Source organism: Castor canadensis, chromosome 3 (assembly GCF_047511655.1).
Source record: "Castor canadensis chromosome 3, mCasCan1.hap1v2, whole genome shotgun sequence".
Taxonomy (NCBI): Eukaryota; Metazoa; Chordata; class Mammalia; order Rodentia; family Castoridae; genus Castor; species Castor canadensis.
In genome coordinates, this window is record NC_133388.1 from 16960065 (window position 1) to 16972123 (window position 12059).

At 40.9% G+C, this 12059-nt stretch overlaps 1 protein-coding gene across 7 annotated transcripts in view; it reads left to right on the forward strand.

Moving 5' to 3' along the window:
- Positions 1-687: 687 nt before the first annotated feature.
- The window catches only part of Atxn3 (ataxin 3), a 34225-nt gene continuing 22853 nt past the window's right edge, over positions 688-12059 (forward strand). For 4 of the 7 annotated variants that reach the window (XR_012446056.1, XR_012446057.1, XM_074067297.1 and 1 more), the window contains exons 1-5: positions 688-760; positions 7619-7783; positions 7998-8042; positions 10007-10092; positions 10479-10545. Coding sequence is in view for 5 of the 7 variants with exons in the window: in XM_074067297.1 (XP_073923398.1) it covers positions 737-760; positions 7619-7783; positions 7998-8042; positions 10007-10092; positions 10479-10545 (387 nt within the window). In the remaining 2 variants the exon portion in view is untranslated. The remainder of the gene's footprint in view (positions 761-7618; positions 7784-7997; positions 8043-10006; positions 10093-10478; positions 10546-12059) is intronic. The other 3 variants (XM_020157518.2, XM_020157519.2, XM_074067298.1) reach the window with 3 other exon arrangements.

A 12059-nucleotide genomic window follows, 5' to 3' on the forward strand; every position in this document is an offset into this window, starting at 1 on the left:
GCCAGAGCACCTATGCCGGCAACAAGCTGCTTCGATTTTTTATCCTGACAATGCAACCTTCTTCTCATCTTACACATTGCGCTTTTCTTAACCAGGCCTTGGTTTCCTTGTGTGTCTAACATGAATTATAACAACACCCACATCGAAACCCACATTTGCTATATCAAATTCGTTATTATATGCAAAGCACTTAGAAGAGTGCCTAGCTTACATTAAGCCGTAGCTAAATATTAACTATCATTTTACACAAGTTTGAGGTATTGGGACAATGCAATGATGCCTTTTTCTTAAGACTTTCGGTGGGGGGGGGAGGAAGAGATATTAGGTAACTACATGCGGATACAATAAGCAAAAAGTACAAAGTGAAAAAGCAAAAAGAAGATAGAACTTGACCTTGGGCCTCACCCAGACCCCTAGAAACGGAATTTATAGCAGTGGGCGGAAGACGGAGATCGTCCAGACGGCAGATGGCGCCGCAGCACCACTCAGACAACGATGTAACAGGCGATATGAGGACATGCTACCAAGGTCACGTGTCTCCTCATTTACCGCCCCGGCGCTCACGCTCTCTTCGCTCCACGTGACTCGCGTCCTCAGGGATGATTGGCCTGGACCAGGCACGTGGGCAGGACCGGGGCGGGGCGGGGTGGGGTGGGGAGGGAGGAGGGGTGGGGCTGGGGGCGGAGCTGGAAGGGCCGGGTTGGGCGCGGGGGCCGTTGGCTCCAGACAAATAAACATGGAGTCCATCTTCCACGAGAAAGTGAGTGTCCGCGTTCGGTGGGGAGCGGTCCGCGGCGCGGCGGCGGGCATGGGGTGAGGTATCGCTGCCGCCCGAAGTGCTGGGTGGGGCCCGCGGCGCCCCCGTCCGGTCCTTGCCAGGGGAGGGTGCCGCCAGCCTCCGCGGCTGAGGTTGGGGAGCGTCCGTGATCTCCCCCTGCACCTTCTGCCCCAGAGGGACCCGGGAGGGGTCGCGGGAGGGGATGGGGCCCGGCCCGGGGGCGGCACCGAGTGGGTGAGCTTCGGAGCTTCTCACTCGCTTCCTCGTTTCTCAGTCGCTTCCTCGTGGGGAGGATTCCTGTGTCCTCCGCTTTAGCTACCTAAAGTCACCTCTCCGCCTCTACGCACCCTCCCCAACTCCACCCACGCCCCAGCCCACCCCAAGGCAGAATTAACTTTTCCTTCTCTGCTCCTCAGTTCTGTGATGGAATCTCCCCTGCACTTGGATCTTGGGGGTCTAGTCCATGTCCTCCTTCTGCACCGGGTTCCTGAGCCTTCGAAGGCGGGTACCTTACATCGCCCATTATATGGCCTAACATTTAGGAAGTGAAATAGGAAACCCTGGGCACCCCCCGAGCAGGAAAGTCGTCATAGAGTTTTTATTATGGGATGGTTGGGTTTGATTTCTTTTGGTTTGTTCATCTTTCCAGATCAAGAGGCCGGCTTTGTTTTTAGGTACTAGGGATGGACTGGAATAATTTTGTTGTGATCATCCTCCCCTGACCTAATTCTTTGATTTAATTCTTTATTGACCACACATTCAAGATACTGTTTGTGGCATCTTGAGAAACTGGTCTTTGCTCACATACAATTACCAATCATTTGGGTGTGAGTGAAACCTTCCTCAGGACAACTGTGGCATGTGTTATTTCATAATAGTTTCATGTTTGGAAAGGATTGCTAACCAGACTATTATTATTTAGTAGGAGTAAAGGGTTTTTGTTTTATTAAGCTCTTGTGAATGAGCGTTTACCCAACACACTTAAAAATACACACACAGGCACCACAAAGGAAAGAGAAAAGAAACATGGTATAAATCTAAATACATTGTTAATAGCAATGCTTTGGGCGGGGGTGGGGGGGCTGGTTTTTTGAGATAGGGTCTCTCTGGCTGGCCTCAAACTCAATATCCTCATGCCTCAGCCTCCTAAATGCTGGGATTACAGGAGTGACCCACCAGGGCCAGAGAGATGTAGTGCTTTTAAGAAAACAATGTTTTGGGACTGGAACAGACAGATTTTTGTTACTGTTCTATTTAGTTTGAAACTAGTTCTCAATATGTAGCCTAGGCTGGTCTGGGACTGGTGATCCTCCTGCCTCCTCCTGGAGAGTGCTGGGATTGCAGGTTTGTGTTCCATCACACTCAGCTCACATGTATATATATTTAGAATTAATTTTCAAAGCCATTGATGTAGAACCACATGTATCATCATGGAAGACTGAACACTTTCTGCACTAACTTCATGAGACTTATACAACTTTTTTATGTACTGGGGTTTGAACTCAGGGCCTCTTAACTTGCTACACAGGCACTCTACCACTTGAGTTATGCCGCGAGCTCTGTATTTTTAACAATACTGAATGTTAGTTCATTTGGCTAAATTTCAGCAAAGGTAACTACTGAACCAAGGTATAAAAAAAGTAGTCACTCTCAGTTATCAGCATGTGTATGTACAGGCTTAAAAAAAACACTTCAGGAACCAGGCATGGTGGTCCACACCTGTAATCCCAGCACTCATGAGGCTGAGGCAAAAGATTCATCAGTTCAAGAACTAACAGCCTGGACTACAAAGCAAGACTCCAGCTTAAAAAAAAAAAAAGCCTCCAAAACCTTTGCATTTACCTTTATCATCAATTGGCAAATGCTGACTCTTAAATTAGTTTTTCTGACATATTTCAAAAGAAAGTACCTGTAACCTTAGGACCCATTTTTAATGGTGTACACCATCCATTCTGGGAATGTTTGAGTTTAGTATAACATTTTCCAGAGTGTTCCCATCCACAACACATCTTTAACCCTTGAGTCAGAGAACCAGCTTTGACCCTAAAAAAAACTGTTGTAGAGATATCCACAGATGGAGGGCCTTGCATCCACTTCTTGAAAAGTTGATTTCCTCATTTTCAGACTTGTCACTTGAAGTACTTATTTAATTAAGTTAGATTATTTTTTTTAAAACGTTGTCTACCAATACATCTCCATAATCTAAGATAATAGATATTTGAATGGATCAACAGAGCTCCTTAGCCAGGTGGACTAGTCAGGAGATTGAGACGGGAGGATCACTTGAGCCCAGAAATTGGAAGCCAGCCTGGGCAACATAGGGAAACCCTCCTATCTTCAAAAAAGAAAAGAAAGAAAAAGCTGGCTATGATGGTACACACCTGTGATCCCAGCACTTGGGAGGCAGAGGGTTAAGGTTCCAGGACCACAGTCCTCCTATTTTATGCTTCCTGCTATGGCTGGGATGACAGGCGTATACCACCATGGCCAGCCTTTTTCCTTTGCCTTGGAGTCTCACAAACTTTATTTTTGCCCGGGTTGGCCTGGAACCACAATCCTCTTGATGTCAGCCTCCCACATAGTTTGGGATGATAGGTACACCCCACCAGACACAGCTATTGGTTGAGATGAGGTCTTGTGAGCTATTTGCCTGGGCTAGCCTGTAATCGCTATCCTATCTCAGCCTCCCAAGTAGCTAGGATTTCAGGAGTGAGCCACCAGCACCTGGCTGTTCTTAGCCATCTTTAGGATATTTAGGTTTTAGGAAAAGCCAAATTCCAGGTAATTGACTCAGGGAAGTGATAGTAGCACAAACTTTGAAACATGTGAATAGGTTTGAATCCCACCTCAGCCAGGTGGGGCTCTGTGATCATGGACAAGTTACTTTGTTGTCTCTGTGCTCCAGAATCTGCCTCCTTAGTATAAGGATACAGTGTATCTCTATAAACACTAGGAGTACTTAGAAGGCTTGTGGCAGTGAGTGCTACAGAAGTGCTGGCAAACCCATTAGTTAGAACTTTGTTTGCTGAGGCTGGTGCTAAAGGGCAGTGATAAGATACTGGATTGTTGCTCCCCAGCACAGTTGGCACTGGACAAGGAGTTGACAGTTACAGCAAGTTCACGCCTGACCAGAAGTTAAGAGTAAAGGTAGCACAAAGTTTATTGAAAGGATAGCAAAGCATCCTTATGAGTGGGACTTACTGAAAGAACTGAGCCAAAGAATGGCTAAAATTCATGAGATTATAAAGGGCCTAACTTAAGTACCCCCCCCCCACACACACACACACCCACACTCTACTTTGAAGCTGCTGCTGTCTAATTAACTTCTGGCTGAACCTGACCATCTGGCTGCCCCCTCATCCTTATCAGACTGGACATTCCAAGAGAGTCTCATTAGTCCATCCTGTCCTTGAGACCTGTAATGTACATTTTATAACTATTGCACATTATTTTGATGAGACTCCCTTTTCATTTATCTTGGAAAAGTTTGCTGTGTTTCTTTCCTTTAAGGGTCTATATTTCATCTCTTTTGAGGTCTTGCCTTTTGGAATGCTTTTTTGTCTCCCTTGTCTAGGAGAAAAGACTGCTGTGCTGTACCTGCTGGAGAAGCCAGTTTCTCACATCTCCCTAGATATTTTGCTCTTAAGGATGCCTTCCTGTCTCCTTTATCTAAAACAAAGTTTCTTCTGCTGTTTCCAAAGCTATTCTTGCAGTTTATTTCCTCTCACATTTTTCCCCTTACAGCAGGAGAGGGCTGGGGTATATAGGATCAGTGGCAGAGTGCATGCTTAGTATGTGCTGGGCCTTGGGTTCAATTCCTGGCACCAAAATAAAGTAAACAAAAAGCTGAGGGATGGGAAACCATTAAGCATTGATGAGGTTGAGACCATCTTGGTCTTCACCTCATCATTGTGATATGACTTGAGAAATAGTAGGGGGTGGGGGCAGGGGGGATAAATGAACCAAGCCTTGTATGCACATATGAATAATGAAAGAAAAATGAAAAAAAAAAAAAAGAGAGAGAGAAATAGTGACCGCTCTCTAGCTCCAAGCCACTATTCCTTTCCTAACAGTAAGGATGGCATCTCCCTGCTAGCCAATTTCAACCCCTTAGGGTTGTACCTGATTTCTGTAGTTAGTAGTTAATCATGTCTCGGAATTTGCACTGTTTCAGGTTAGACCTGAAGACTGGGGGTGCTGATTTGGTTGCCTTCCCTTTTGTGGTTTTATAAAATATCTTGGTAAAAGTGGAGATGCACTGAACCCAACAATAAAGTCTGACCTGAAAAGGAATTTCAGTATCACTGAACATTGAATAGCAGCGAACTGCTCCTCCACTTGGGTGAAATCTTGATGAGAAAAAGAAGATAGGATAGTTTGGGGGTGAAAGTAAGACAGGAAAATGCACAATCTCAGGTAGGGTCATTGAACTTTTTCTTTTTTTTCTGTCCATGCAGAATTTGGTCTACCTTGTAACAAAGTGATTTTTAAATTGGGCTAAACAATTTGTTTTTACCTTCCATTAAATCATATTAGAAGTGCAGAATTTTGTATTTCCTCTAGCATTGCAGTTTTTCTTGGACCACATTTGGTTTTAAGTGCTTACTTTTCATAATTTAAAACTAATTTTTATAGATAGAATGTTTTATCAAATATTTGGGTGTCACTATTTCTGTATGACATTAAGTGAACCCCAAATTGAGGCATATAGCCAAACCATAGGACAGAAAGTGTGTACTAGAGCTGTTTCTAGAAAATCCAGCATCTGGTTACCACAGGAGGTGGCTCTTTTCATGTGTGGAATAGCTTTATCTTAGCAGAGTCTAAATTTTTTTAAATTCACTGTAAGAAATAATAAGAGCACACAAACCATATGAGTCTCACAAGACAAACACACATGTATTCTTGGATCATGTCACAGAAGACATCCTCTTTGAGGTACTAACTTTTCCTCTGCCCATATTCCCACCAACAGAACTCTGCACCATAGATTAGTTTTGGCTGTTTTTGAGCTTTGATAAGTGATATCATATAGTGTGTACTCTTTCCAGTCTGTCTTCTTCTTTTTAAACAGTATTGTTCATCCGTATTGTTGCAGTTAGTTGTAATTAATTCATTTGTATTGTTGTACAGCATTCTTTTTGAATACAACACAATTTATGTCTTCTTCAGTGACCTGGACTGTTTGGGAGCCATTACAAATAGTGCTTTTATGAACAATCCCATGGGTATTTTGATGAACATGTTACGTTATGTATCTAGTAGTGGAACTGGTAATCATAGGGCATGCATATGTTAAGCTTTAGCAGATACTACAGTTTACCAAAGTGGTTATAATAATTATACTCACACCAGCAGCAAATAATGGTTTTATGTCTCTAATCCTCTCCAGCGTTTTAGCCGTTTGGGAGAGTCTACAGTAATAACACACTGTGGTTTTAGTATACATTTCCCTGATGGCTAATGACCTTGAGCACTTTTTTGTGTATTTTATTTGGCTATCTTCTTGTGAAATGTTCATCTTTTTTATTTTTCAATAGAATACATCCTTCCACTTCATGATATATTATATTTGGTGAAACTTGCTCCTGGCTGTAGAGGTACAGTGAAAGTTAAAAGAGATAGAGGCAAAGACAAAAGAGATGGCTGAGACTGGAGGGATAGTATCTCTCTAGTTCCAAGTCAGCCTGGGCAACAGCCCTTGCCAAACTATGAGGATAAACTGTCTCAGTGCTGCCTTCCTTCCTGTTCCAGTACATACACAAACCCTGTATCTATTTCAGCAATGACAGTTTGCTCCTAGAAAATTGGTTAATCAGGAAAAATATGTATCTTACAAGATGGTGCTCTTTGGGGTCACCATCTTCCATGTAACATTGCTCAGAACAAATTACATGACGTTAAGCAGGTTAAGTTAAGGAACAGCCATTGTTGGGGAAAGACAGCATTAGCGAGCCAGAGTTGGAAAAAGAAGTATTCTCCCATCTGCCATTGCCTCACAGAGAGGCTAACCTAGGATTTGTGCTCAAGGGAGGGATCCCTTCCTTTCCCTACAGCATGGGAAAGCAGTGCTGTTAAGATGAGGAATGTGACAAACAGGCTGCTCAGTGCCAGGCTGTCGGGATTTGGATTCAGGGTGGCAGTTGTGTATGAAAGCTGGCTGCCCAGCACCAGAAACCCCTGGGCCCATGGAAAGTTGTGCCCTCCCTACATGAGATGCTGGGCTTGAATGCAGGCCTTCTTTCTGGCTTGTCCAGGAGTGAGCTGGCGTTGATTTGGGACAGTTCTGCGCATGTACTCACTATCTGGGGTATGTATTCAGCAGAGCTCACTAAAGAGAGCCTCAGCTCTAGAGCTACAAGTCTTAATGCAGGTCAGAATTCTTCTTACTTGTATCAGTTCTTGAAATTTGAAATTCCAGGAACAAGAATTTAGACCAAATAGAGATTATTTTGTTAAAAGAATACATGTTTTGGGGATTAAAACTCCCTTTCAGAATTAGTGCTTTGCCAAGGAACCTCCAAAAATGAATTCATTTTAGGTACTGAAAATTAGAAAGGCAAATGTCTTATAGAGAAGTGTTTGTAATATAAGAGATTTGATAGATGAAGTTTGTTTACTATAAGTTATTCTGAAGTTTCTAGTCATATAACTAAATAATTATAGACCCAGTAATGGTAGAATTATAAAATAAAGATTGACAAATGAAAGTGCATGTCCCTGTTGTTACTCAGGTTTGCCTAAGGCTTAGAAGGTTTGGTATAATTAAAAGTTTTTGGGAGAAGACACACAAATCTGCTTAATAAATCACATTTGAATTTTTTCTTTTGGGAATATTAGCAAGAAGGCTCGCTTTGTGCTCAGCATTGTCTGAATAATCTATTGCAAGGAGAATATTTTAGCCCTGTGGAATTATCCTCCATAGCACACCAGCTAGATGAAGAAGAAAGAATGAGAATGGCAGAAGGAGGAGTTACTAGTGAAGATTATCGCACATTTTTACAGGTACTGATTTTAAACTCTAAACTGCATTTAAAAAAATATATGGGTATTGTTTAGAGGAGGATGAACCATTCCTCTAAGGATCTGACTTCGTAATTATAGCCCTGCTTTTAACTTTGTAAGTGGGAATGCACAACATGTTATTTTAAATATGCACACTAATGATGGTTTTTATCCTTTCCCCTTGCCTCCCTTAACTACCCATCAAAATGAACAGCAGCCTTCTGGAAATATGGATGACAGTGGTTTTTTCTCTATTCAAGTAAGTGCTCACATGCATGTGCTACGTGCTTCTGTGTCCCAGGCACTGTGTAAACTCAGCTTATGGTTGATGTGGAATATCTTTTCACAGTCTTGGATAGCAGCTGTAATGATGTGACCTTCAGGAGTTCCTCCCATAGACTGTGTATAGACTGTGCTCTAGATTTTATAGAGATAAATAGGAGCATTAGGACAGTAGAATTTTCATTTTAGAGGAAGGCTTTTAAAAATTACTTTTTGACAAAGATTACTTAATTTACATCTGGGTGCTAATAACCTTAATACTAACAAGTCACAATGTTTCAAACTTACTATCTCTTGGATAAATTTGAGAAAACACAATAATTTGCAACCTTCCATTTAAATCAGCCTAACAGGATTAGAGTTATTATAGTCTTTACCTTTTTGATCTATTTTTAAAAATTTTGTATGCAAGCATTTCACCACTTGAGCCACACCTCCAGCCCATTTTGCTCTGGTTAGGAGAGAGGGTCTTGCTTTTTGCCCAGGCCATCCTGGATTATGGTCCTCCTAGTTTAAGTTTCCCACCAACACTGAGATGACAGGTGTGTGTGACAACACCCAGCTTTTTTTTTCCATTGAGAATGAGGGCTTATGAATTTTTTTTTGCCTACGTTGATGTGGAACTTTGATCCTCCCAATCTTTCCTCCCAAGTAGTTAGGATTACAGGTGTGAGCCACCAGCACCCAGGATTTTTTTTTTTCCCCCATGAAAGCTGGATGTGCACTTTACCACTGAGCCATTTCCCCTAACCCCTATAGTTCTCTTTTAATTCTGTGCTTGTTTATTGATATTTATTTATTTATTTATTTATTTATTTTTGTGGTGCTGAGGATGGAACCCAGGACCTTTTGCAAGCTAGGCAAGCACTCTACCACTGAGTTACACCCCCAGCCTTGTGGTTGTTTGTTTTGTACTTGGTGAGAGTCTTTTGTTTCTGACAATTAGAGATGTACCCCAAGTTCTTTGAGACTGCTCTTGAGGAGCCTGTTTCTGCACATGTGTATCTTTGCACATATCCCTTTCATGCTCTCATTCCCCAGCATTTCTTCCTAGTGCCACACTGTTGGTCAGTGGTGAGGGCCACTGCAGCTGAGCTGAGATCAGAGGTCAGAGGTCAGAGTTGGCCAGCCCTCGCCATATCCTGTGTGTGTGGCACTGCTCTTGGTAGTTCACATTTACCACTACGTTGCGTTCACTTTTTCTGTGATACTACCGGCTTCACTTGATTCTTGATTGGCTACCTGAAAGGATAAATAGTGAATTTACAGAAATTTCCCTTTTATTCTTAGTCTGCCTTTTGTTCTACCCAATACATAGCCATAGAATTCTAAAATCTATGAAGCCTTTGATTTAACCCCCTGAATTTTCTCTCTGGGAACTTACTTTAATAGAATGTGACTACTGACATTACAGCATTACAGGTAGTGGTGAATGTCTGTGGTTGACTGGTTTTTAAGAACAAAATGAAATACTTCTCTAGTTTTTTTTTTTTTTTTTTTTTGCTGTACTGGGGCTTGAACTCAGCACCTTCATCTTGATCCACTCTACCAGCCCTTTTTGTGTAGGGTTTTTCAAGATAGGATCTTGAGAACTGTTTGCCCAGGCTGGCTTCGAACTGCGATCCTCCTGATCTCTACCTCCTGAGTAGGTAGGATTAGAGGTGTGAGCCACTGGCACCTAGTGTTCTCTAGATTTTTGATGCGTTTTTATATAGGAATTGTGTGATTATTTGGACTGTCTCAGAAGCCTCCTGTAAAAAGCACTCTTTCAAAGTATATATGTGAGAGTTCTGTATAGGTTTAGTGATATTTTTTAAAACCATAATCTTCTAGGTAAATTTACATATGAAGTGAATTGTTTACACAACTAACATGGCTGTGCTACTTAAATTTGGAATTGAATGGTTTAGCTCATGAAAAGTTGCTATTTTTTTTTAACAGGTTATAAGCAATGCCTTGAAAGTCTGGGGTTTAGAACTAATCCTGTTCAACAGTCCAGAGTATCAGAGGCTCAGGATTGATCCTATGTAAGAGTTCTTTTTCCTTTTCCTACATTTCTTTTCTTAAATCTGATTTTTAAAGTTATAATTTAAAAATACAGTTTTGATGCTTTTGTTCTGATGTTCCCTATTTCATTCTCTTAGACTTTCCCATTTTATCTTTTTGGTGTGAATAAGCACTTGCCCTCTATGCTTCCTGACTCCCTAATATCTGCGGCAGCATACAGCTGACCTCTGAGTGGCGTGGGGATCTATCATTTTAGCACAGTATCACTAAGCTGTGCAGACAGCTTTATACAGTCATGTGGCTTTTTCAAAAAATCAGTGATACCTTAAATTATCAAAATTTTGTGCAGTACTAGTAGACAAAATAAATGAATATGAACTCTAATACTGTGTTTTTTCTTTTCTAGAAATGAAAGATCATTTATATGTAATTATAAAGAGCACTGGTTTACAGTTAGAAAATTAGGGAAACAGGTAATTTTTTTTATTCTCGTCTTTTTTCACCTTGCTTGTCTTTTTTCCCATTCTGTACTATTTGAAACTAAAATGTGAGGATTAGTGCCTTTAAAGATGAAACTGATCAGTAATATGTGTTGGTATGGATTCAGTCATTCCCACACTTCCTCCTTCCCCTCTTCATCCCCAGGGCCTTGTGCATCCTAAACAAGGACTCTCGCTCAGCTACATTTAGGTTGAATTCAATTTGGGTAGAGTAGATAGAATTTTGCCATTTTAAGAGATAATGTTAAAACAACCAAACAAAAAACCAACAATGTCAGTTTCTCTTACTGATTTATTTGTGACAATCATATATAATTTAGCTATACTGTAATAAAAATTATTTAAGACAGTGCAGGGCTGGTGGAGTGGCTTAAGTGTTAGAGCACCTGTCTAGCAAGCTTGAGTTCCTGAGTTCAAACCCTAGTCCAAAAAAAAAAAAAGGACAATGCAAACATGGTTATGTTTATGTGGGGTTTTGTGTAATGAATGTGTTCTATCAATTGTCACATTTATAGATTTGTGTTTAGCACAGTACTGGCACAAAGCCTAAAACCATGTCAAGCATACATAAAAAAAATCAACCATGTTTGCTTTATTGTAATAAGATTATTCAAATGATTTCAAAATGGCATGTTATACGTACATCTACATAAAATCATTTCAATTAAAAACATGGAATGTGTCTTGAGCTAGCTTTTAAAGAAATAGAATCACTTAAAGTCCTTTTTATTAGAATTTTAAATCTTCGATGTAGGGTTATTAAAAGCCAGCTTGTGCATTAAAAAGGCATGAACTGTTGACCCATGCAGCAACATGGATGAGTTTCAAAATCATTATGCTGAAAGAAGCCAACACAAAATACTATATGCTATATGGTTTATTTATTTCAAAGTCTAAAAACTGGGAACTAACCTATAATGACAAAGCAAATTGACCAGAGGCGATGAGGGGATGAGGAGGGAGTGCAGGGATGGGTAAGGCTCCAGAGGGCACAGGAGAGCAGGCCATGATGAATGTGTTCACTATTTGGTTGCTAATGGTTTCATAGATGTATACAAATGAGAAAACTTTTCAAAGTGTACACTATAAATATGTGTCGTTTATTGCATGTCAGTTTTACCTTAATAAAGGTGTTTGAATAAATTAAAAGAATATGAAGTCAAGAACAAGCACATTGGCTTAAATCAATAAAAGATAATTCAAAACAAAAATCCTGCTGTTATCTTTTTAAGTCAGTCACCTGGAAGCAGCCTCCTCTTAAATAAATATTGCTTGGGACTACAGGCTAGTAGCAGAGCATGTGCTTAGCAAGCCCAAGGTCTTGGCTTCAGTCCCCTGCACTAAAATAAAATTTTAAAAAAGATATAAAATAAAATAAAGTTCCTTAAGGTCCTTCCTGAGAAGTTAAGAGCACAAAAGGAGGTGTGTTATAGAGGCTTTGACTGGAGACTGACTCAAGCCAGAATCAACTCTGGGAAAAACCAGGG